We start from the raw sequence: 23,948 nt of genomic DNA on the forward strand, positions 1-23,948 counted from the left end.
AACTTCTCACACAGTCCTTTCTCACCCGCCTCACACAATCCTCGCTTCTACAAATCTCGCGTTATCAGGGTTACAGTTAGCCTGACTTTTGCTAACAAACGTCATGCATTACAGTTCCCTTCTGTCAGTTCTTTTCTCTGCTTCCACACAGCCGACGCTGCGGCTAGAACAATTGCGTCGGGAGTCATGATGAGGCGTTGGGCATGGTTGCAGGCTTCAGGTCTCCCGCCAGAGGTGCAGACCACGCTGCAGGACCTCCCGTTTGAAGGTTCGGGCTTGTTTTCCGACCAGACGGACGCCAGGCTACATAGCCTTAAGGACTCACGAGCGACCCTTAAGTCGTTGGGTATGCACACTCCGGTAACGCAGCGTAAGCCCTTGAAACCCCAGCCGCCGCAAAGGCAATACCACCCTCGCCCCCGACACGAGCCGTACCGCCATCGAGGCAGGGATAACAGGCGGAGACGTAACAATACGCCTAACCAGGGCCAGAGTCACGGCCAGGGCAAGCCACAGCCAGGGAATAAACCAGGCTTTTGAAGCTACGCCCGAGGACAACGTACCATATTCCATACCGGATCCTCCTCTGTTTTTCAAAGACCGCCTGTCCCATTTCTACCGGGCATGGTCGCGCATAACATCGGACCAATGGGTCCTGCGCACAGTGAAGGCGGGCTATACCCTCCAGTTTTCCTCGCCTCCTCCCTGCCATCCCCCTTCCCCATCCCTCTTCAGGGACCCTTCTCACGAGCAACTTCTCACGCAGGAGGTTCAGAACCTTCTCGCTGCTGGAGCAGTAGAAGAGGTCCCAACAGACCTGAGGGGAAAAGGATTCTACTCCAGATACTTCCTGATCCCCAAGGCAAAAGGAGGCCTCCGTCCTATTTTGGACCTGCGCGATCTAAACAAGTTTCTGATCAAAGCTCGCTTCCGTATGGTCTCCCTGGGAACTATTATCCCATCCCTGGATCCGGGGGATTGGTATGCTGCCCTCGATATGAAAGATGCCTATTTTCACATCGCAATCAATCCGGCTCACAGGCGATTCCTGCGCTTCATTGTTGACCAGCGCCATTTCCAATTTACGGTCCTGCCCTTTGGCCTGGCGTCAGCACCACGAGTGTTCACGAAATGCATGTCCGTGGTAGCAGCCTTCCTTCGAAAGAGAAGGATGCGTGTGTTTCCGTACCTGGACGATTGGCTACTCGCGGGCAGGTCGGAGGCCGAGGTCCGATCTCACGTGACGCTGGCCTTGCAGACGTTCGACAAGCTCGGCCTCCGGGTCAATGTGCCCAAGTCCACGTTAGTCCCCACACAGAGGCTGGACTTCATAGGTGCAACCCTGGACTCGGTAACCACACAAGCGAGCCTACCAGAGGCACGGTTCATGTCAATTCACAGAGCCGTAAGCTCGGTCCAAAAGTTCCCCACGACAACGGCAAGGTGTTGCATGCAGCTTCTGGGGCATATGGCAGCTTGCACACACGTGGTCAGACATGCCCGCCTGAGGCTCCGGCCTTTACAGTTGTGGTTCGCCCACACGCATCGCCCCAACAGAGACCCATTGGATCAAGCAGTCACCATCCCAAACCAGGTGCTCGGCTCGCTACGCTGGTGGCTCAATCGCCAACAGGTATGCGAAGGGAACCCCTTCGCTGCCCCACAGCCCACTCTGATGTTGGTAACAGATGCATCGGACCTGGGTTGGGGGGCGCACCTGGGGGAACTGCGGACCCAAGGGCTGTGGTCCAGAGAAGACAAGCTGCTTCACATCAATCTGAAGGAGCTAAGAGCGGTTCGCCTCGCCTGTCAGACCTTCCGCGCCACCTTAAAAGGTCACAGCGTGGCAGTCCTGACGGACAACACTACCGCCATGTTCTATATAAACAAGCAGGGCGGGTCCCGGTCTTCTCCCCTCTGTCACGAGGCACTCCAATTATGGAACTTCTGTATAGCCCATGCGATACACCTCATCGCGACGTATCTTCCGGGGATTCAAAACGGCTTAGCAGACCGCCTCAGCCGATCCTACCGAATGCACGAATGGACGTTGAGGCGAGACGTCCTGCATTCGATCTTCCGGAGGTGGGGCTTTCCCCGGGTGGATCTATTCGCCACCAGGGACAACAGCCAATGCCCTCAGTTCTGCTCGTTCCAGAACCTCAGCCGGGGATCATTAGCAGATGCTTTCATGATCCCATGGGGAGGGAGCCTGAGATATGCCTTCCCTCCGTTCCCACTCATACACAAGGTTCTCTTCAAGACCCGCAGGGACAGGGCGACGATCATACTTATCGCCCCGGCCTGGCCACGCCAGCATTGGTTCACGTCCCTGCTGGAACTTTCCATAGCCGATCCAATCACCCTCCCCCTCCATCGCGACCTAGTCACGCAAGACAAAGGTCGCCTACTCCACCCGAACCTGTCTTCGCTACATCTCACGGCATGGTATCTCTCTGGCTGAATGATGCAGAACATAGGTGCTCTCACCAAGTTCAGCAAATCCTCCTTAATAGTAGGAAGCCCTCTACAAGAGCGACCTACCTGGCAAAATGGAAAAGGTTCTCCCACTGGTGTGAGCCTCAACGCATACAGCCTTTACAAGCCTCAGTTCCGTCGATCCTGGACTACCTACTGCACCTCAAGAATCAAGGGCTTGCGCCCGCCTCAATTAGAGTTCACTTAGCTGCTATCTCGGCTTTCCATCCAGGAGAGTTGGGAGTGTCAGTGTTCTCCAACCCCACAGTGGCCCGATTCCTCAAGGGGCTGGAAAGGGTGTTTCCCTACTCGCGCCCGCCTGTCCCGGCGTGGAGTCTGAACCTAGTCCTAACAAGACTCATGAGTCCCCCCTTTGAGCCCCTAGCCACTTGCTCCCTCACGCACCTCTCGTGGAAGGTGGCGTTTCTCGTGGCCATCACATCGGCCAGAAGGGTATCGGAATTGAGAGCCCTCTCTTCGGAACCACCCTATACAGTGTTCCATAAGGATAAGGTGCAACTGAGGCCGCACCCCAAATTCCTCCCAAAGGTGGTATCACAGTTTCACATGGGGCAGGACATTTGCCTACCGGTGTTTTTTCCTAAACCCCATATGGACCCTCACCACCGCAGCCTACATACCCTGGATGTCCGAAGGGCGTTGGCATTTTACCTGGAACGGACCAGGCCGTTCCGCAGAACACCCCAGCTGTTCATTGCTATTGCGGAACGTATGAAAGGCTTGCCTATCTCGACACAGCGCTTGTCGGCATGGATTGTGAATTGTATATGCACTTGTTATGAGCTCGCCAATGTTCCGGCCCCGGAGATCCGGGCCCACTCGACTAGAGCCCAAGCGTCCTCAACGGCCTTCTTGGCGCAGGTCCCTATCCAGGAGATCTGTAAGGCAGCCACCTGGTCGTCCGTACATACGTTCACAGCCCACTACGCGATCCATCATCAGACCAGAGAGGACGCGATGGTTGGTCGGGCTGTGCTACAGTCAGTTGTACCTTGACTCCTACCCACCTCCAATGGTAAGCTTGGGAATCACCTAATGTGTAATGGACGTGAACAATCACTCGAAGAAGAAAGAACGGTTACTTACCTTCTGTAACTGTTGTTCTTCGAGATGTGTTGTTCACGTCCATTACACTTCCCACCCTCCTTCCCCTCTGTCGGAGTCGCCGGCAAGAAGGAACCGGAGGGGTCGGGTCGGCAGGGATTTATATACCCTGGAGCAGGGCGCCGCTCTGGCGGGAAGGAGGGGGCCCTGCCGGCCCGACGGGAGCCGCTAAGGGAAAAAGTTTCTGACGTCCGTGCACGCGGCGCGCGTACACCTAATGTGTAATGGACGTGAACAACACATCTCGAAGAACAACAGTTACAGAAGGTAAGTAACCGTTCTTTACTGTTAAGTTACTTTCTGTTTCCGTAGTAAAATTGCCTCTGTAGATCCTCAACTGTAGGAGATTAGAAAGTAGTAACAAACCTCAAGAAGTAGGGTGAGGAGTGCTGCTTAAACAGAAAATGAAGGCCTGCTCTCCCAAACTCAACATCTGATCTAGCTCCAAATGGAACAAATAGTGATATACAGAAGTGTGAATGAATTTCTGAGTGGCAGCTGCACTTATTGGCAATTTTGCTTTTACATTTTACTTAGAATGTAAACGCAGTTTCCTATCAATACTAGAATTGACTGGAAGAGCTCTTGGAAAGCTGAGAAACTTAAAAAATAATTATTGAGGGACTTATACATATTCTTCACAAATGCATAATTTGTTTCATGTTTAGCGGAATTTAAGACCATATGTGGGAACATTCCTGGCTTCACCTTTGACATCCATACTGGCAAAGCTGTTGGTAAGTTTTACTAAATGTATTTTCAACAAGTAATTTTTTGCAGCATGGTTTGTCATAGCAATATAATAATACTGCCATGAACACTGTATACCAAATGTATGTAATAAAACTCTAATTCCATCATGGGGTTCTGGTGACATCATAAATTGCAAGAGTATGTGGTTTGTGCAGGTCACTAGAACTCATGTTTACTTGGATTTATAATGAATGTTATTTTAATATAACAGTTGTATGAAAAAATCTCCCTTCCCGCAACTGGCATTTTAGGTGCTTCCCTCTCTCCCTTTGGAGCTGTATAACCGTCTGCATTTCTCTGCTACATTCTGACAATTTCAGAAAAGTTTAGAATAAGATTTTTATTATATATCTCAGTTTTTATTAAGTATTTTTCTAGTGCCAGGTCTTCTTATGACTGCTACCATTCCTTTCCCTCTCCATCCCAGTACATGGTTATGACTGATAGACGCTTTAAAAGAATAATTGTTATGCTATACAAAGCACACGGGATCTTTTAAGGAGGGACAGGCAAATATGCCACATTTATTGAAAATACAACAGTTAGCATATGCTTTTCAGTCACACACACACACACACACACTCCTGCCAGTTGATGTTTATAGTTACCAGTCTGTTGTAGCTCGAGTCAATCTAATGGCCAGTTAGATTGAGTACGAGTGAGGAGCTGGGCTCTGTCAGTTGCGATCTGATGCTCCGAGGCGTTGCAGGACTGAACCCAGAGTTCCAGGGCAAAATGCCCCGGCTTTATAGTTGTAAATTCCCATTTGAGTCCATGCATTTTGCAATGTCATCCTGTAATCATTAGTCCTTACGTGGTGTTAATCTTGGGTTTTTCTGCTGTTTTCATTTGATGGTTATTGTCAGGCTTCCCATTGTTATCTCCTATTTGTTGTCTTGCCTTCGGGGGTGCCTGCCTCACCTCTGAGGTCGTCAGTGCTACTAACATGTTTAGCATCGGATACAATGGATGTTTTCTGATAGACTTGGAAAGACCAGGAGACAATCACTTTTTCTTGACCATCTGGACATTTGTGATGGGTTTCACACCTTATCTTTTCCTGATGCACGTGTTCCTCATTCACACAAACAATCTCTTACAGAAACCTTCAAAGGTATACGGACAGCAGTATTTTATATTCAGCAGAATACATTGTAAATCAAGCCTTGCTAAATCTTATAACTAAAACAATTCACATTGGGGCTTCAGGCCCTCAATATTCTTCTTATCTCCTTTACATAGATACAATACAAGATCCTGTCTCTTACTTACTAAAACCTTAAAACAAAGAAATGTATATTTAACTAGAGTGCCTAATTTATAATACATATAGGAAACCATAGTAGACATTATAGCTTATCCTAAAACAAAAGGGTGACCATAATCAGTCATAAGGATTGTTCTGGCCTGTCATTCCTTTCTGCTATTCAAAAAGGGTGGCTGGCAGGATGAAATCAAATCATACATTGATTCTCATAGTACAATTATAAAATCCTGCTCCTACATAATTACCTATAAGAAACTTCCCTCTTAAGTTTCTTTGGGACTTTTCTGCATGCATAACGCTGGAAACAGATATTTAATATTCAGTGTTATCCCATTACCATATCTCTTTTCTTCCTTCTTTCAGCTTCCTAACTGATTTAAATTAATAATCCAAATCTTGAGCTTCTTTATTGAATATCATATAATTTATTTGCCCCATCTCTCACAACAGCAGCATGTTTAGGTTTTTTTCTATATATATATATATCTGAAAGCATAGTGAAATATAGAGAATCCATGTGGTACATAAAGCCTTACAATACTCTGTGTGACTAATGTATATTCACTTTCAGATATTGATGAATGTAAGGAGATCCCAGGAATCTGTGCAAATGGTGTTTGCATTAACCAGATTGGCAGTTTCCGCTGTGAATGTCCCACAGGATTCAGCTACAGTGACCTACTCTTGGTCTGTGAAGGTGATCTGAATGAGAGGTTTTTTTCTGTTTTGTCCCCACAAGCATGCTTCAGGAGCATCAGGGCATAAGTCCAGTGCAATTAATACCTTAGGAGGAACAGGTTGTGGGCATTCTTTCAATGGTTATCTCATAATGATCTTAGGAGGTACTTATCTTTAAAGAAATAAATGTATGTGCCAGCCAATTTCTGACACAGGTTTTGTTATATTGGTTTTCATGCAACCTACTAACTCTTAAACATGTTTCCTTAACAGTCCCTTCTCCTTTCTAGACTAGGCATTGTTTTGTTTTCTTATTTACCTTTGGGAGTGTATTTAGCACTCCCGAATATGAGGGAATAACAGCACTCTCTTGAACACCACACTTTTGCAAATGCATCTCATTCCTGATCTACTCTTCCAGTACTCTCCTAGGTAGAGACGTATTAGTCATATCCAGTTGTGCAATGTTGTTATGACAATAAAACATGAGAATTAGAATTAGATCACTATAATAATTTTCACTTTTGCCCTAACTTTGGATTTGAGTTCAAGTCTAAAGGCGAAATCCTGCTTCTGTGGGAATTTTGCCATAGCTTCAGAGGAGTCAAGATTTCACCCCAGAAGATTAACACACTAACACACTGCACCACTTTCCTAGTGTTTTAATTAAATTATTATTTTAATTATATAAAGTTACATAGGTATATTTATTTACCCAGACATTTATTTATTTATTTAATTTACACAGACTTTTACAGTTCCATTGTCAACACAATACAGAGGGGCTGTTGTATTAATTTAGATGGAATATATGGGCCCAAAGAGTTAAAGATATTAACATGATTGTGGAAACTGTTTAATGTTAAAAAGTTTTAAACAAGGTTTGGTATACAGAGACCATAGACTACTTAATTTGATAGCAAACACACAGTTCAGAACATGTCTCAAGATTAGGATGAAGAAGATCTGGGGTCTGAGGTGATGGGAGAGGGGGGCAGCCATGATGGGGCATCCTTCCCCTTCTCTTGTCTTTTCATCAGCCAGTGTCATGGTAACCAACTTTTCTTCCCAGAGTCTCTTTTATTTTTATTTTTTTTAAAGGACCCATCCCCTCATTATTTTGTTTACCAATTAGGCCTAATTTATGATACATCAATTTTGCTTCATTGATTTCCAGTTCCAGGATTTTTTTGTTTACCAGGCATGATTTTAACACATTCCTTGAGTTATGTTGGTAGGTCTTTTTGTTTTGCTTTTGTACCTTTTTCATGAATTTTTTTGTTTATAGGTTGTTGTGACATTTTATGAACTTGGATTTTCTTTACAGTTGAGCTCACAATTAGGGCAAATTTGTAGACCAAATTATTGCAACATAATCCCTTTTTTATGAACCAGTTCCACCTCAGGTCAGACTTTGGTTCATAAAATTTCAATTACAAACAAAAATCTTATTTTACTTTGAGCATATACGGGGGAGAAAAGGCACTTGGCTATATTTTTAATTGCAAATATTGCAATTTTTTTATTTTAAAACTGGAATTTAAAAATATATATATAATTAAATATTACAAAAATTACAGTAAAACCTTTCAGATAGTAACAAAGCTAGAAACTTGCAACTTTATTTATAGCTAAAACAAAACTTAGATCTGGTACTCTTATATGTTTTAAGATGTTTAAAAACAAACTGGCTTTTATTACTTTTTTGGCTGTACGCCCAGAATGGGTAAAGATGGAAAAGACTTTCTTTACTCCCCCTTCCCTCCTCCCTCCCCCCCCCCCCCCCGTGACACAGTTAAAACTATTTAAAGCTGCACATTTACACAACTGTAAAAAATTTAATTCACGAGTGGTTAAACTTGCTTATTTGGGGAAAAGCTTTACCCCGATGGCATGTTTACCTAAGTATGTTGCCCTTTATAAAAAGAAGCAACAAAATGATGTCTTTGGAACCTCTTTTGCATTCATGAGCCTTTTGCAATGTTCAAGGGTGGAAAAAATTTGCAGGCATTTTTAGACTATGACAGATCCTGCCCACCTGCTTCATCAACATTTGTGAGGCCAACATGGCCATTGTGGCAATTTACCCCACTTTGGGGATCCAACCTGTAAATACTAGCATCGTCCTATCTTACATGCACAAAACAACAGCAATAATTATTGACATTAAAAACTAAACAGGAAAAATTAATTGCAAAACCCAAAACAATCACAAGAAGGTTTGGTTCTGCAAAACTCCTTGTTTTAGGGGGGCTTCTTGAAATTTAATTCACAGTCAGTGCAGTAGCAGTGCTGAATTAAGCTGGCGTTCTGCTAACAGGAGGGTTTACCCAACATGTACTTTTAGTAAAAATTGCTACACTATAACTACTTTTTGCCTTTACATTAAACCTACGACATTTTTACCATTTACAAAAACTACAACCCCTAAAATAAAAGAAAAAGGGAAAACAAAACAAAGCACATGTAAAAAGATTAAAAATGAAGTGCTATAAAACAATTGATAACATTCTGATACTTCTGGGGTTTTCCTCCAGTTTAAGGCTGATTTTTAACACATTTTTGACAACTGAAGTTGTTATACTGTAAAAATATGGCTTTTATTCAAAAATTGGCAAACTTTTTCCTTTCCCTGCTGCCCCACATTTTGTACACCCTTTGCAACGTTCCCACACTTTCTCGTAAGGATTTTTTAAATACACTGTTTGACTTCTGCATTGTATCAAGAACTTAAATTCCCAATTTTATGTTTATAAACCCTTGTTTTTTAAACTAACTTTAAAACAATTGTCTGTTTGCCAGGTTGCCAGCTTTTTGAGTACATATTAACCCTTTAGATTCACCCAGGGACATAAAATGTTGTATTAATTTAGATAGAATTTATGGACCCAAAGAGTCAAAAAGTGTTAACGTGACTTTGAAACTCTTCAGCATTAAACAGTTTTTAAAAAGGTTAGGGTTTGGCATACTGACCTTAGCCTGCTTAGTACCTTGGCAAACACACCATTTAAAAATCATTTTAACCTTATCTTAAAGATACAGAAAAGCAATTAAAGAAATGTAATGTGTTAAATAAGGCTTTTAGTTTACTAACACTCTTTGGGATATTTTCCCTTTATCTGGAGAGAGATTTTAGAAAGAAAAAAAACCCTTGTTTGACTGGATTTTTTTAAGATGCCATTAAAGATGGTAATAACTGTCCTTTTGTGGGGAGAGAAATAGTTAGTTGAAATGGGCTGCACGTGTTGTTATTGCTATTGTTGTTAAAGTCAGATTCCATTTCCTAAGACGATAAAACAAGACAAATACACAAGAAAGGGGAGAGAAAAGAACAACAAAGAGAAAATGCAGTCACTGTCTCCTGGGGTTGACTTTCACAGTTTCACTTACAACCTTACCACTGGAAAAGGACAGGCACCACATATGGTCTTATCAGGCACTGCCTGACTTAGCAAACTTGTACCAGAATTGGGGCTGCTTGGGGCATTGCTTTTTGCTACCTCTTTATGAGCACAGACTTACAGCTGTGTTACAAGATATACAGTCCTGACCAACTAAGCCAGACTCCTATTAGACAAAAGGAAAAAGGGGAGAGAGAGAGATGAAAGAGAAGACATAAGGTAGAGAAGGAAAAGGACATTGGGACAGATGGTGTTTGAGATTTAGCTGGTGGTAGCGGTGTCATCTGGGTCTCTTGCTCTAGCCCGGGCTGGTCAGGACATCTCTCAGGGTTAGGTTGAATCAGATCCTAGGTCTCAGGAGATGGTGGGGATAGCAGCCATGATGATGAAGCTTGCTCCAGTTACCAATTTTTCTCCCAAAGTCATATTTTAAGGACCCAAAAAAGGTTTATTAATTAGGTCTAATTTCAGTTCATTGATTTTCAGTTCTGCACTTTTTTGGCTTCCCAAGCATGATTTTAACACACTCCCTGAGTTATATTAGTAGGCATTTTTTGTTTGGACTAATTTAGTCTTTTTGTTTTGCTTTTGCACCTTTTTTCATTAACATATGTTGTTAATAGGTTATTGTAACATGTCTTGAATTTTTACTTACATTTATATTTAAGCTTACAATTAGGGTAAATTTGTAGGCCCAGTTATTGCAACAGGGCTTAGATCCATAATGTCTGATTCTCTCTTAACCCCACTTTTTTATTGATGGAATTCTATTAGCTTCAGTTCATTCTATTGACTAGCTTACACTGGTGCAACTGAGAGGAAAATCAGGATCAGAATCTCCATTCTCCGTGTTATCCTTCCATGGCACTAAAAATATCTGCACACTAGACCAAATAAATATATTGTGGTACTTGACATTTGAATTAGGATTCTTTATGTTTCAGATATTGATGAGTGCAGCAATGGAGACAATCTCTGCCAGCGAAATGCAGACTGTATCAACAGTCCTGGGAGTTACCGCTGTGAATGTGCTGCAGGTTTCAAACTTTCACCTAATGGTGCCTGTATTGGTAAGAAATCAATTGATTCCACTGCTTTGCTTGACTCCATTTGTATCTATCACATTTACATGTTTCCTGTTGAGATGCAAGAGAAACCATTTTTTTTTAGTTTGCTTGCAAAAACTATGTAAAAACTTTATGCTCTAGCCATATTTCTCTGTTCATAATAATAAGAAACTCCATGAGATTTTAAAACAACTTTCTTAAGGTCAAGCTATTGCTAGAATATGTTTGACCTCAAAATGTATAGACAAAAAGAAAGTTCCTATAAAAAACAGTTTTGTAATGATTCAGTTTTGGTTATGGATAATTCTGAGCATGATTTAAATAATTTACTAACTTTGTAAAAACATGTTTGTGAAAAATGAATGAAAAAAATAAAGTATGTCATGTGTTTTATATTTTTGTTATAGATCGCAATGAATGTTTGGAAATTCCTAATGTTTGCAGTCATGGCATGTGTGTGGACATGCAAGGAGGTTACCAGTGCATCTGTCACAATGGTTTTAAGGCATCCCAAGATCAAACCATGTGCATGGGTATGGAAGGGATATGCTTTGAATTCTAGACAATGGAATGTATCTAGAATTTGAATTGTATTAGGAGGTTATATTCCTATTAAAGTACTGATTTCATATATTAAGTATCAATTAGACAAATTAGAATTTCCTTTAAGAAAGTGCAAAGTGCTTTGGAGTAGCCACAGGGCCACACATCACTGGGCCACATCTTCAGGGCCACACATCACTGAATAAAATATAAAATCAGTATTCACAAAGATATGTGATGATGAATGTCTTCATATTGAAAGGAACTTAATATGATTAAATCCTTATTCTCATTGTGCTCATATGGTGATGTGAAAGAGATGTCACTAAGATACATAAATCACAAAACGAAAGGTTCTTGTTCTTGACTTTTTGGTCTGTTTAGATTTTTAAAATTGTATACATTGTATTATTATGAAAAGATAATGCATGTATGCAGCTCCTTTTGTGTCACTGTTTGGTTAATGCTTTGAGAAAACAGCCAAATATAGCAACTGCAGCTTTTGTAAATAAGCTCTCGTGTAAATTCTGGCTCCAAATAGGAATTCAGTGTCCCTCTGGAAATATAGGCAGTGTTCCAATTTTTTTATTATACAAATATTGGAAACTTCTTCATATGCTGCTGTGTGTCCATGTGTGTCTTCCTTTTCTCAATTTTTTTTTAAACTGAATCACATTCAAATTATTTGTGCAGGGTACTTGGCAACTGACTTGTTCTAAGTCCAAATATCCAAACTTCAATTATTTAAAAAAGTAACAATATTTCATAACTTTAAACTAACAGTTTTTAAGCTTTCAAACATAAATCCTGAAAACAATTGCATATGGTAAAAATATCCCTATAATCCTGCCAACTGTTACAAAAAAATTTCAAGTCTCCCCTTCCACATTACAAAAAATAAATTTAAAAATTCTGCAAAAAATCATGAAAACTGCCATTCTTAAAAACACACTAGAAACTAATACTTCAATAAAGAGTGTTTTCAAGACCCTTTTGTGTGCATACCACATTAACAAACAATTGGGAAGACAAGTTCCTGTCTACAAATTTCTTTGTCTTTGCAGATGTTGATGAATGTGAACGCCATCCATGTGGAAATGGAACTTGTAAAAACACAGTTGGATCATATAACTGTCTTTGTTACCCAGGATTTGAGCTCACTCATAATAATGACTGTATGGGTAAGTACTTTAATCCAAACTTTAATTTAATTGCTGCTGATTTGGGGTCACATAGGGTTGTATTTAAAGAAACGTAAAAAACCTCACAACCATAGTCGGAACTGATCAGGGTACTAGCAAAGGCAAGGAAGTGCTGAAAATGATATTGTTACCTCATCTGTGCACTTCTGTAGATAACACTTTCTCAAGAAATCATTATTCTGGATATCATTTAAACAATTTTCTTGTTTCATTCTTTAAAAAGATGCAAGCCCTCATTCTTTGGTACACTGGGAGTGCTTTGCTCTGCTCTGATAGTGCAAAGCAGTCCCAGCCACTGGAGGATTCCTCGACATTGAGAAACTTTTGAGTAGTGTAGCCATAGTGGCTTTTTTGCCATACGCCTCTCTTGGCTTCTGGTGTAGAAGGAAAGGAGGCATGACTGATACTCCCTTACACTCTACTGATCCCCAACTGCTGTGACAGTTCTTGGGGGCCATTGGCAACCAGCATAAATCACATCAGGGACTGGTCCAGCATCTTCAGGGGTTGCAAATATGGTTCAAAGTATCTTTTGCATCACTCCTCACTCCCACTGGAGACTTGTGCTGAGCATTCTTCAGCCATAGTAATGATTCAGGGCCATTACTGTAAATGATACTTCATCCCAAGTTGTATGGCACTCTTCCTTATTTACAATTGGGCGTTTGCCCAATGCATTAATAACATCTAAATCAGTGGTTCTCAATGGTCCTTTGCGTCCCAGTCAGCACACAGCTGCGGCCCGAGTGACATTCTCAGGGCTGTAACTAGGGTGAGATGGGAGGGGTACCTGACCTGGGTGCAGAACCAGTAGGGGGGTGCAAAAATGGGTGGCACAGGATCAGGCCCAACGATGTCCGGCCCTTACCCCAGCAGGATTGGGCCCAACAGCATTGGCAGGAGGCCAGGATGCTCGTCACTCCCCTACCCTGCAAGATCGCAGGTCCAGTGACCCTGGCTGGAGCAGGCTCCCTGGCACCAGGACTGCAGTGGCAGGTGGACAGGGTGGGTTGCACAGCTGAGCTATGTGTCAGGGTACAGGTGCAGAGTGGGTGGTGCAGGGGTGGGAGTGCTAGGGCCGTGGGAGTCACAGGCAGGGTCTGGGGCAAGGAGTGGGAGTGCAGGGAGTTAGGGCCATGGGAGAGGGTGCAGCTGGTGCATGAGGGACGGACTGGTGGCTGGGGGAAGTCCTTGGGGGAGATTGATGCTGGGGGCAGTTGCTGGGCGGGGGGGCCGGATGCTGGAGGAGCAGTCTCTGGGAGGGGCATTCTGCCCTGGAGAGGGCACCCTGTCTCTACAGGGCAGGCATGTGTGCCAGCCCAGTGTTGGTGGGGGTCTGAATGCTGGGGGAGCAGTCACTGGGTGGGGGGGCTAGATGAATGCAGGGCAGTCATCTTTGTAGGCAGGCTCTGGGGCTATGCTCCCTGGGCACTCAGACCAGCTCTGCGGAAGTGAGGGTGGCAGTACACCATGCCATGCTACCCTTACAGTAAATTAATTAATTTTAACAGTGAATGTTTTGCCTTATTTTGCTAAATTATAATGCTCTTGGTAAACATTTGCCAGTGTTGAAAAAAAGGTACTATATCTATTTGAATCATATTGCTATCATATAACAAATACTAAAGCTTATTTTTTGTAGCTGTACAGGTAGTATATATATTGTGTGGATGCAGCCCACATAACACATAGAGAGCTGCATATGCAGCCCACAATGTTAAATAGGTTGAGAACCACTGATTCAAATAAATAATTTTCTTCATTTGCGTTTTTTCTAAGTTAGCTCACTTCAGTACCTCTTTTCATTCATGTTCAAACATTGCAAAAGTGTTCACGATATCACTGTCTGTAAGTTATTTTTTTCTTTTTGCTCAAGTCACATAGCATTCTTCTGGAAACTTGGGTTCTGGACTCCTTCTTGTTGTTGTTAAGACTTCCTCCCCTCCCTTTATACTTCCTACCCCTAGTCTAATAGCTTGTCACCAGCCCACCTCAGATTTTCATAGCTGAACTTCCATACCAGTGTAAAAGAGGGAGTGTCCTCAGTAGTAGGGAAAAAGGGAAACCCCAGTACCAAGGAAGCAGTCTCTATTGGCCTCCCAAACTATCTTGCCCTCCCAAGATTACTTCACTTACCTACAGTCACCACTGTTTCCAGAGTAGAGCTAAGCTTTTGATAGTTTTGTACAACCATGGGTCCTGGATCATCTTTTTTAAGAGGGAGATTAAAGCCTTCTTGGGGTGGAGAACAGACTAGGTCAGTTGACATCCTTTCCTTTAAGGGGGAAGTAAGAGCCTTCACACAGGCTGAACAGGGGGAAAAAAGTCTTTAAATTCCTTCCAACTCCCGGAGAAAACCAAAACACAGTCTATACATCATTTTTACATCCTTTTCTCCCGCAGCAGAAGGAAAAAAGCAAAACTTGCTGCACATGGGCAACAGAATGCAGCTTTAAACAGAACAAAATCTACAGCACTGAACTGAAGTCCCTTCGGTGTGTCAGAATGGCTGTTGATCCACTCCCAGTAGCCCCAGCAGCTATGCTCCTCTCTCATAATGGCTCCATGCTGTTTTCAAGGAGGCTAACAAGCTCAAGTTGATTCATAGCCCAGGGTCATTCATTACTATTCGCCTTCCTGGCCTGGAGCCCCATGGCATTCTCCCTTAGCCATGTCCTTGCCCACTGAAGGATAGAATAGCTCATCACAAGGAGATAATAACCAACTACAAATATTTGAATGGAGTAAACAGCGTGGAAAGAGAAAAATGGTTCATGCGCTGTAACCAGTAACACAGAAAGTGCCATACTGCATCAGATCAGTGTTCCATTTAGTTCAGTATTATGTTATCAACAGAAACCAGTATGAGATGGTTCAGAGGATGGTTGAAACCTCTGCAGTAAACAATAAGGATTATATACCTGATAGAAGAAGCATTTAATTCTCAAGTCTCAAATTAAAATATTTTAAATAACAAAGCATAAGTTGTCTCCAAACCAACTAGAATTAAAAGCTAGCTTCTTATTCTACCTAATACACACTCTTTTCCTTCCATCCACCCCATACTTTCCCATCTGCACTGTTGTTGTACACTTGTCTTTTTAAATCTATGTTACTAAAATGGCTCTGTAGAGCTAATTGGGCATTTCCAATGCTCAGTCTCCCACTTGTCATGGTCTCCTGAACTACAGAATCAGCTTGCAGGACGCAGGATGATTCAGTGCTGACTGCATCTGGCTAAGAGAGGTGAAAACATTATCTACTACATTTCCAAAAACGTGAAAAATAACAAAACAAGTTCAGTGAAAACCTGAGCACATCTAAAACGCCAGATAAAATGCAAAATGCTCCATGGAACATTTTCTTCTCTGTGTCTGAAGGTAGTATTGCACAAAGAATCACCTGGCAGCAACTGAACATATCCAGATGCAGTAGCTGATGTAATGCTGCAACTTTAAAAATTTTAATACCCTATAAAATGGGGTGTTGTTTAAATAGAACATATGCCTTAATGTACTGAAGTGAGAGTTACTTTCCACTAGCTGCCAACGCTTCCCATGCTGCTCAGGATTTGTCTCTTCCATGGAATTATATATTGCAACTTTAGTGTGTTTATATGATACTGTGTCTGCATATACATTCTAACTGTTAGACGTCTTGGAAAGGCTCAACCTCTCATTTATTTACAGATATTGATGAGTGCAGTTCCTTCTTTGGTCAGGTGTGCAGAAATGGACGATGTTTTAATGAAATTGGTTCTTTCAAATGTTTATGTAATGAAGGATATGAACTTACTCCGGATGGCAAGAATTGCATTGGTATGTACTAAACCAACTGGAGATTCCAAACTAGCTCAGTGGTTTGAGCATTGGCCTGCTAAACCCAGAGTTGTGAGTTCAATTCTTAAGGGGGCCACTTAGGGATCTGGGGCAAAATCAGTACTTGGTCCTGCTAGTGAAGGCAGGGGGCTGGACTCGATGACCTTTCAGGGTCCCTTCCAGTTCTATGAGATAGGTATATCTCCATATATTATTAAAAAAGAAATAATCAAACTGTTGGCCCCATTTAGAAGTAAATATTACAATCTGAATATCCAAGATAGAATATTGAGAACAAAAGACTTACATTAAGAAAATTGGTGGCAAAAGCATGAGGGTTTAGAATAATGTCATTTGTTTTCCTTTCCCTAGCTTGTTTAAGTCAATGAAGTTAGGAAAGAAGGCTCATAAAAGACAACCCTCTTGCTTACATCTCTGTTGTGGATGACAGTATTATCAGCCAGTGTTACATAAACATAAATAATTCACTGTTGCATTAATTTCAAAATTTCCAAATCCTTATATATTCTATTTATTCTTTTAAGATACTAATGAGTGTATGGCACTTCCTGGTGCATGCTTTCCTGGGACTTGTCAGAATTTGGAAGGGTCATTCAGATGCATCTGCCCACCAGGATATGAAGTGAAAAGTGAAAGCTGTATTGGTAAGGCTAACTGTTAGTGTTACTTCGGAATGATTTACCAATATAGTAGAATATCTGGTGCAAACTTGATGAAAAACGTGTAAATATTGTTGATGAAAAGCCTCCTCTATTTTAGCAAGTCATGATGACCCGGAATGTGTAATAATGAATAAGCAGCAACCATCAGCAGCTGTCCTTGTAGTCAGCAGGCAAGATATTATGAGCTTTGGTGAGAGAAAAGGATGTAAGAACTCTCTTTTTTAATTTGGATTAATGAAAAACATTTTTTGTCAAATGCTCAAAGAATTTATAGTGACTTTTTCTTTTCCTAATCTTTTTTCCAAATGTAAAAAGAGAGATTATCTACTGAATATATACAGTGAGTACAAAAATTGTAATTTTTGGCAAGCAGTACATTAAACAGCTATTAGAAGTATCTCGTATCATAGAATTTGAAGTTTAAAAATCTTAATAAAACTATTGAGCTACTCTTCCCTATGGAAACAGAGTTTTCTAAATCAGTTTCTCATACCAGATGTTTTCTGTTTTTGAGTCTTACAGCCCGTGGGAGCACGTGCATCAAGATTTCAATCCCACATTCATAGCAGAGATGGCGAAACAGATCTTTGTTTCAGTTTTAGAATATCTTTGAGAACCTGGCTGAAAATCAGTTCAACACTTTAACATCACCTTTCTTTTCTTGTTTTGTGGAGGAGAAATACAGAGCTCTGCTCCAGTGCAGCAGGGAATTGAAACCATAGTTACCAAATTAGAAACAATACCAAAACAAGTTCAGTCCTCATCAGGAAAACTAAGAGGGCTACCATGAACCTAAAAGTGTGTGTGTGTATAAATGTATAATGAAGTCAGTGAGAGACTCGCTCAAGTAAGGCCTGAAGAAAACCTCGGTTCATACTTCAAGATTTAGTCTGTAACAATTTAATCTATCTAAATCTAGGAACAGAGGCGGACTCAAAGACACTGTAGATTTTCCTCTTTTAAAAGTATGATGTATTTTCTAAGCTCACAAGTTTTTCATGCCAGTATCATTCTACATTGTTCAGTTTGCCTGCCGACTTTGCAGCTTCTTTTGGCTGCTGCCGCCACCTATATTAACAACTGAGTTTGCGATTAGTCCAGCTCACCTACAGTTATAAAATCCTTCAAATGAAAGTTGTTGCATCCCCAGGGATATCACTGTTTAAGACCATGTTTAATTTCCTCTCAGTGTCTTGTATGTTTTAGGACAACACCACAATAAAAGTGTCAAATATTCCCTTTAATCAACTTTTGCAGTTCCAACAAAAAACAGAATCGCAAATTCCTACTTTCTTCATCCTGACGGGTTAAAAAAATTCTATTAATATTTTGACTTATATCACAATGTTTTGCATTCAGTTTATTTAATGTTGCTTTTCTAATGTGCAGCCTTCTTTGTAATGCTCTGTTACTATATCTGAAATTTGTTTATTATTGCTAAATTCAATTCATTTACAGCTGTGCAACTAGAGCTAGATGTGTGAATGAAGGCAGAGTTACTCCTGGGGGATTTCTTTGACAAAAAAATAAAAATTATGCAAAATTCTGCAGATTTTATTTGTGTGCAATATAGTCACACCAGTTTCAATTGTTTTGGTAAGTTATTTAAACTACAATACAGAAAAAAATCATAATAACTATTCAGCATTTCCTAAACACATGAAAGATAAGTTACAAATACTTGGTAACTAATACCCTGCATTCCAGTTATAATCCTGGATTTTCATTTAAATTACATTACAGAACACCAAACAGGGAGGGAGAAGGTAGAATGTCATTATAAATAGCTCTGACTTTCACACATGAAAATCATACAGTTTTGCTAATCATTGTCCTGGATCTAGCTGGGTACTTTGGGAAGTGCTTGGCTCTGATTATCCTGACATTTTATTGACTGCTTGGTAAATGTTTTATTTGCCCTCAAAAGTCTTTTTTTAAAATGGGTAAGTAAAAATCTAACTCCATTGTGCCACTTTGGCACAGGAAAAAAAGTGAGAAAGTGCATAGATCTTCCTAGCTGATTCCCTTACGGTCATTTATAAGGCTTTACATCACTCTGGCAATATAGGGGCCTTAAAACTTCTACAAGTTTTTATGCTCCTGGGGGAATTGACTGAGAACGGGAACAGTTAACTAACAGAATAATTACCAATGTTACTATGCAGACCGGTTGCTACATTTCTTCCTCAGAGAATGAGATCAATTAACCATCAACAGCAACATTAACAAAATGTGTTTCATTTTTTTTTTACAAAAGCTATTTTCTTTAACTTAAAAACAAACAATTTTCAGTAACATGATACTAATATTTAATTGTTTTTTTCAATTCTCAAGAAATTACATTTTACTAGGCAGGGGAACTGCTACACTTCTGCCTAAGGGACAGAGCCTTCCTCCTGGATAACAAAAAGACCTACCCTCCTCCGTGCCCCCGGAGCCACAGTATCAAGAGAGGGGGACTGAGTCTCTCTCGCTTGTTGGCCAGCCTTGCCCCCTGACAGTAATCAACGTCTCCCCTGCATGCACGCACACCGATCCCCCACTTCCCACCAGAGTGATTTACATCTCTGAAGCTGCTCCAGGCAGGCTGGGCTGCTGGGGAAGAAACACATGTGCCCCCGCAGATTTCTTTTGCATTTTTCTGCGTGGGGGGAACAGAAATATGTGGGCCATATGAATTCTGCACCCCCACATTGGCACAGAATTCTGTCAGGAGTACAGTGTGTCTCCTTGCATGTGCAATTACATCAGATGTTGTACCATAAGTCAGTAATTATTGTATTTTTTTCTAAATGTCATTATTTATCATCATTCTCTCTCAAGACTTGGAGAGCCTTTTGATCCTCTAGAGGTCATGAGACAGAGTTACAAAATGCATGACCCCTGTGAGAAGCAAAGACTAATTAGGGGAGCTGGTCAGGCTTTTAGGTTGACCACCTGGAAGTCCACCCAGGCCTGCAAAACTTCTGGACCCATATTGCTTGTTGAAATAAATGTGAGACAGTATCTATTTTATAAATTTTATTAAAACTGTTAAACTAAAATCAAATCACCAAAGATAAGTTATTAATATTAAAATAAGAATCAAATCAATTCAAGCCAGAAACAGGTTCTTAGAGTATCCTATGATGTTTAGAACAGCAGTTAGAGCTATGAATTTTGCAGTTGTTTGAGAAAACTTTCCTAATTGAGAATGTCTGGCCTTCCCCAAGAAGTTCAGGTAATGGCTATCAGCTTGCCTTTTGAGGGTTTGGATCTCTCTAGTTCCATGCTGGAGAATCTGAAAAGGACCAGAAACACAAGAAGATCCCTAGGGTTCACCCATTTCACCTAGACTTCATCTTTTAAAATATGTGACTACTGGGAAATTATCAAAATAGTCCATTATAACCAGGTGATCATGTCTTCCCAAAGTTGAGTATGTCAATTCTAACTTTGCTGCATGAAATTGTGAGTTCCTATCGAATCATTGGTTCTTTCTGCTGGGAATTTCTGTACTTCTGAAACGTTTCACCGTTCTGCTCACCATTTCTTCAATGCCACTATTCATCTGTGACCAGAATACAACTTCTCTATCTCTTTTGATGTGGTCATTCCAAAGGTGCTCTTTGTGTATTCATTCCAATGTTTTTCTTTCTCACCACTCTGTGAGAACCACAATCTCTTGCGAGTGTGTCTGCCATTACTTAGTGGTATCCAGGTTAGAACTTCAGGGTCACATCATAGTTCTGTATTTTTTAAAGTAGTCACTATATCCTTGATAGTGCTTCTACAAGCCACTTTTTGTGTATTGCAATCAGAGATTTATGATTACTTTCTGCTTTGAAGCTATGGCCATAAAATTGTGAAATCTAGTACATCCATATGCCAGACTTAATGTCTCTTTTTTTCAATTTGCAGATACATCTTCTTTGCAGCCGTTATAGCCATACATGCATATGAGACTGGTAATCAATCAGTTCCATAACACTGTAATACTACTCCCAGCCCTCCTTTCAAAGAACATGTGGAGAGTTTGATGTCTTTCAGGGACCCAGAAAATTGCAGCTCTGGAGCTATCATCAGAATGTTGTTTAAATCGTTGTACTCTCTTTTGTGTTCTGGCATCCATGCCCATTATGGTATCAGTGTTCACTTTCATACCTGCTAGATTCTCTAACATCTGTCTCATAACATGAAATATTTCTGGAGCCTAATATATTCCCAAAGGCAGTTTTAGGAAGCAGTATCTGCCAAATTGTGTGTTGGAAGTGCAGTTCTCCTTTGTTCCTATGTGTGCTCCACCATAGAATGTGCATGTGTTTGTGCACTCTTGCGTAGAGATTTTAGTAGCAGAGTCCATGCCTGCACTCTATATATCCGTGGATTCTGATGCAAGGGTATAGGCAGAGGCAGGCATACCGCTGCTCCAGTTCCTTCTCAACTGCCCTTTGCTTGAGACAGAGCGTAATGGAGTCCACTGTTAACTTCTCAGCTCTTACCTTTTTAAGAAAATAAGTATTTTATTTATTGTCTTCCTAATGGTTATATTTGTTTTTTATTTGCTTTAGCACGTTTTTGTTTCTGCCCCTCTCCCCCAATCACTTTTCTTTTACCATCACTCTGGTTGTCTACAGCCTCCCTGCTTGGGTTATGCCAAAGACCCAATGTTTTCAAACCCTGTCAGACCTGCCACAGGTCTTTCCCCTTCAGCAACAAGCATCCCAGCTGCCTTGGAGAGTCATATGTCTCATCTAAGAGCAAGAGCACTAGGCTTAAAAGCAGATCTCACAAGCTGGGGGAGGATAGGTTGACGCTCCTCCTGATGGAGTGCTCATTGAGACCTGTGGGGGGGGGAGGGGTCCAACTCCCTTCCCTCATGTTGGCCTCAGTCACTTGATCCAGACTGATCACTTCAAAAGACCATAAGGCAGATTCAGAAGTGAAACACATAGAGGAAGAAAACCCGTTCCCCCGAAAGAGACTCTCCAAAAGGGGAAAGTCACTTCTTTAGGACAGGGAGCAAGAGACTTTGCATCCCAGTATGAATACTGCTAAGGCTTCTGCAGGCCCCAGTACCAAGATACCAGTATCCACCAGAAAAGACTTTTGGTATGCCTCGTGCCGAGATGTCTTCTAACAAACCACCATGAGTGGTACCATTGTTAGTACTGGAACTGGAGACCTGTAGGAGACTTCTTCAACCAGTGCTCCAGTACTGCTCTTCTATGTATGCAGCCACAAGAAACACATGGACCTTACCTCCATACTGCACCCGATTCTGTCCCCCTCAGGTCACATGCACTCAGACTGTAATTTTTCATTGTCCCCAGTGCCATCTCAGGTTCCTGTTGAGCACTGTCCAGGCTCTCTGGTATGATCCAGGTTCCTCTCCTATGAAGCTCTCTTAGTTACAGAGGAACCTAGGTTTCCCCTCCTAAGGAGTATCCAAAAGGATCCCTCTGGTACCATCTCACCGTTTGGAGCCAGAGTATCCTTAGGTTATCCTGCATCCTAGCATACAGTCTCCTCCCCCTTGGTACTGATATACAGCCCCTCTGCTGATCCCTGGGTCTTTTTAGTAGGACATGGAGAGGATACTTCCTCAGATTGGGATGTTTCCATCCAGAATTCTACCTCCTTTGCCGTCCAGCTCCATTCTGTGGAGGTATTGCCCTTTATGCACCACTGCAGTGGGCTTTCTGGAACCAACAGACCAGTTTTATAGGATACCCTCCCATAAGAAGCCCCATCTTTATCAACAGACATCGGTACCACAGGAATCTTCTTCCCAGGATGAGAGGAGCTGGAGTTAGAGGTTTAGAAAGTCCTCCTCCTTGCTTTCTTGCAAGGAGGCAGGATGGTAGCAGGATTCTGCCATACAGTATGGGGTGGTGACCTATTAATGAGGTTTTATGGTCACCATGCCATACTGTATGGCAGAATCCTGCTACCATCCTGCCTACTTGCAAGAGAGCAAACAAAAATATTATGTACTGGCCAAGGGACTAGAATATATTTTCTCCCATCCCACCCCCAACTCCTTGATAACGGATGCTGTCAACGAGAGCAGCCAACTCCCTTGGATAAAGAGCTCAATAGTCTGGACCTTCTGGGCCAAAAGAGCTACTCATTGGCTGCTCTGCAGTTTAGGATTGCGAATCATCAGGCCTCAATGGCAAAATATGATTCTACAAACTATGCTAAATGTACACATTTTAGTGACTACCTGCCACAAGATCAAACAGAGCAGTTTCAAGCTCTCATCTTGGAAGGCCAGATGATTGTGAAGACTTCCCTTCAAACCTCCCTCAACGCAGCTGAGACAGCCTCACGTTTGATGGCAACCGAGTGACGAGCCTCTTGGGTACAATCCTCCAGCTTCCCCCGGGAGGTTCAGAATATAGTGGAGAACCTTCCTTTTGAAGGGTCTAAGCTCTTTAGTAGTGACACCAACAGTTCACACCACTCCTTTAAGGATTCCAGGGTGACCCTGTGGATCCATTCAGAGCTATATGCCTACAACAAAAAGATGATTTAGCAACCCGTAGCTTGCTCAATGTTCTCAATCTTTTTAATACCAGACCTATATGAGACATGCATAACTCTTCCAGACCTCACAAGAAAGGGCTCTTTTCAGTGGTGACCTCCCAGTATCAAATGGCCACTTTGATAGCATGGTCGAGGGTCATGAGCCACCCCTTTCTCTGGATCTCATGTTTCATGAAACCACTCTCCATCTGTTCTTTGGGGATGATCTCCCCTCTACCTGCCTGGGAACTCATCACATCAGACAGCTGGATCATAGAGGTGGTTTCCACAGGATTTTCCATTCCATCCCCCACCCCCCCGGCCCATTTTCCTGCCTCTTCAGGGACACTTCTCACATGGGTCTCCTAAGGCAGGAGATTCAACCTCTACTTTGGAGAATGACTGAGCCATTTCCCCCCAGAA

The 23,948-nt window shown here is 41.9% G+C and overlaps 1 protein-coding gene across 1 annotated transcript in view; it reads left to right on the forward strand.

The window, feature by feature from the left end:
• Window positions 1-23,948, forward strand: part of FBN2 (fibrillin 2) — a 268,195-nt gene that overhangs the window by 197,226 nt on the left and 47,021 nt on the right. Inside the window, exons 42-48 of the mRNA XM_054032264.1 lie at window positions 4,272-4,340; window positions 6,195-6,320; window positions 10,647-10,772; window positions 11,177-11,302; window positions 12,377-12,493; window positions 16,204-16,332; window positions 16,878-16,997. Coding sequence (XP_053888239.1) covers window positions 4,272-4,340; window positions 6,195-6,320; window positions 10,647-10,772; window positions 11,177-11,302; window positions 12,377-12,493; window positions 16,204-16,332; window positions 16,878-16,997 — 813 coding nt within the window. The remainder of the gene's footprint in view (window positions 1-4,271; window positions 4,341-6,194; window positions 6,321-10,646; window positions 10,773-11,176; window positions 11,303-12,376; window positions 12,494-16,203; window positions 16,333-16,877; window positions 16,998-23,948) is intronic.

The sequence above is a fragment of the Malaclemys terrapin genome, chromosome 6, assembly GCF_027887155.1.
Source record: "Malaclemys terrapin pileata isolate rMalTer1 chromosome 6, rMalTer1.hap1, whole genome shotgun sequence".
Taxonomy (NCBI): domain Eukaryota; kingdom Metazoa; phylum Chordata; order Testudines; family Emydidae; genus Malaclemys; species Malaclemys terrapin.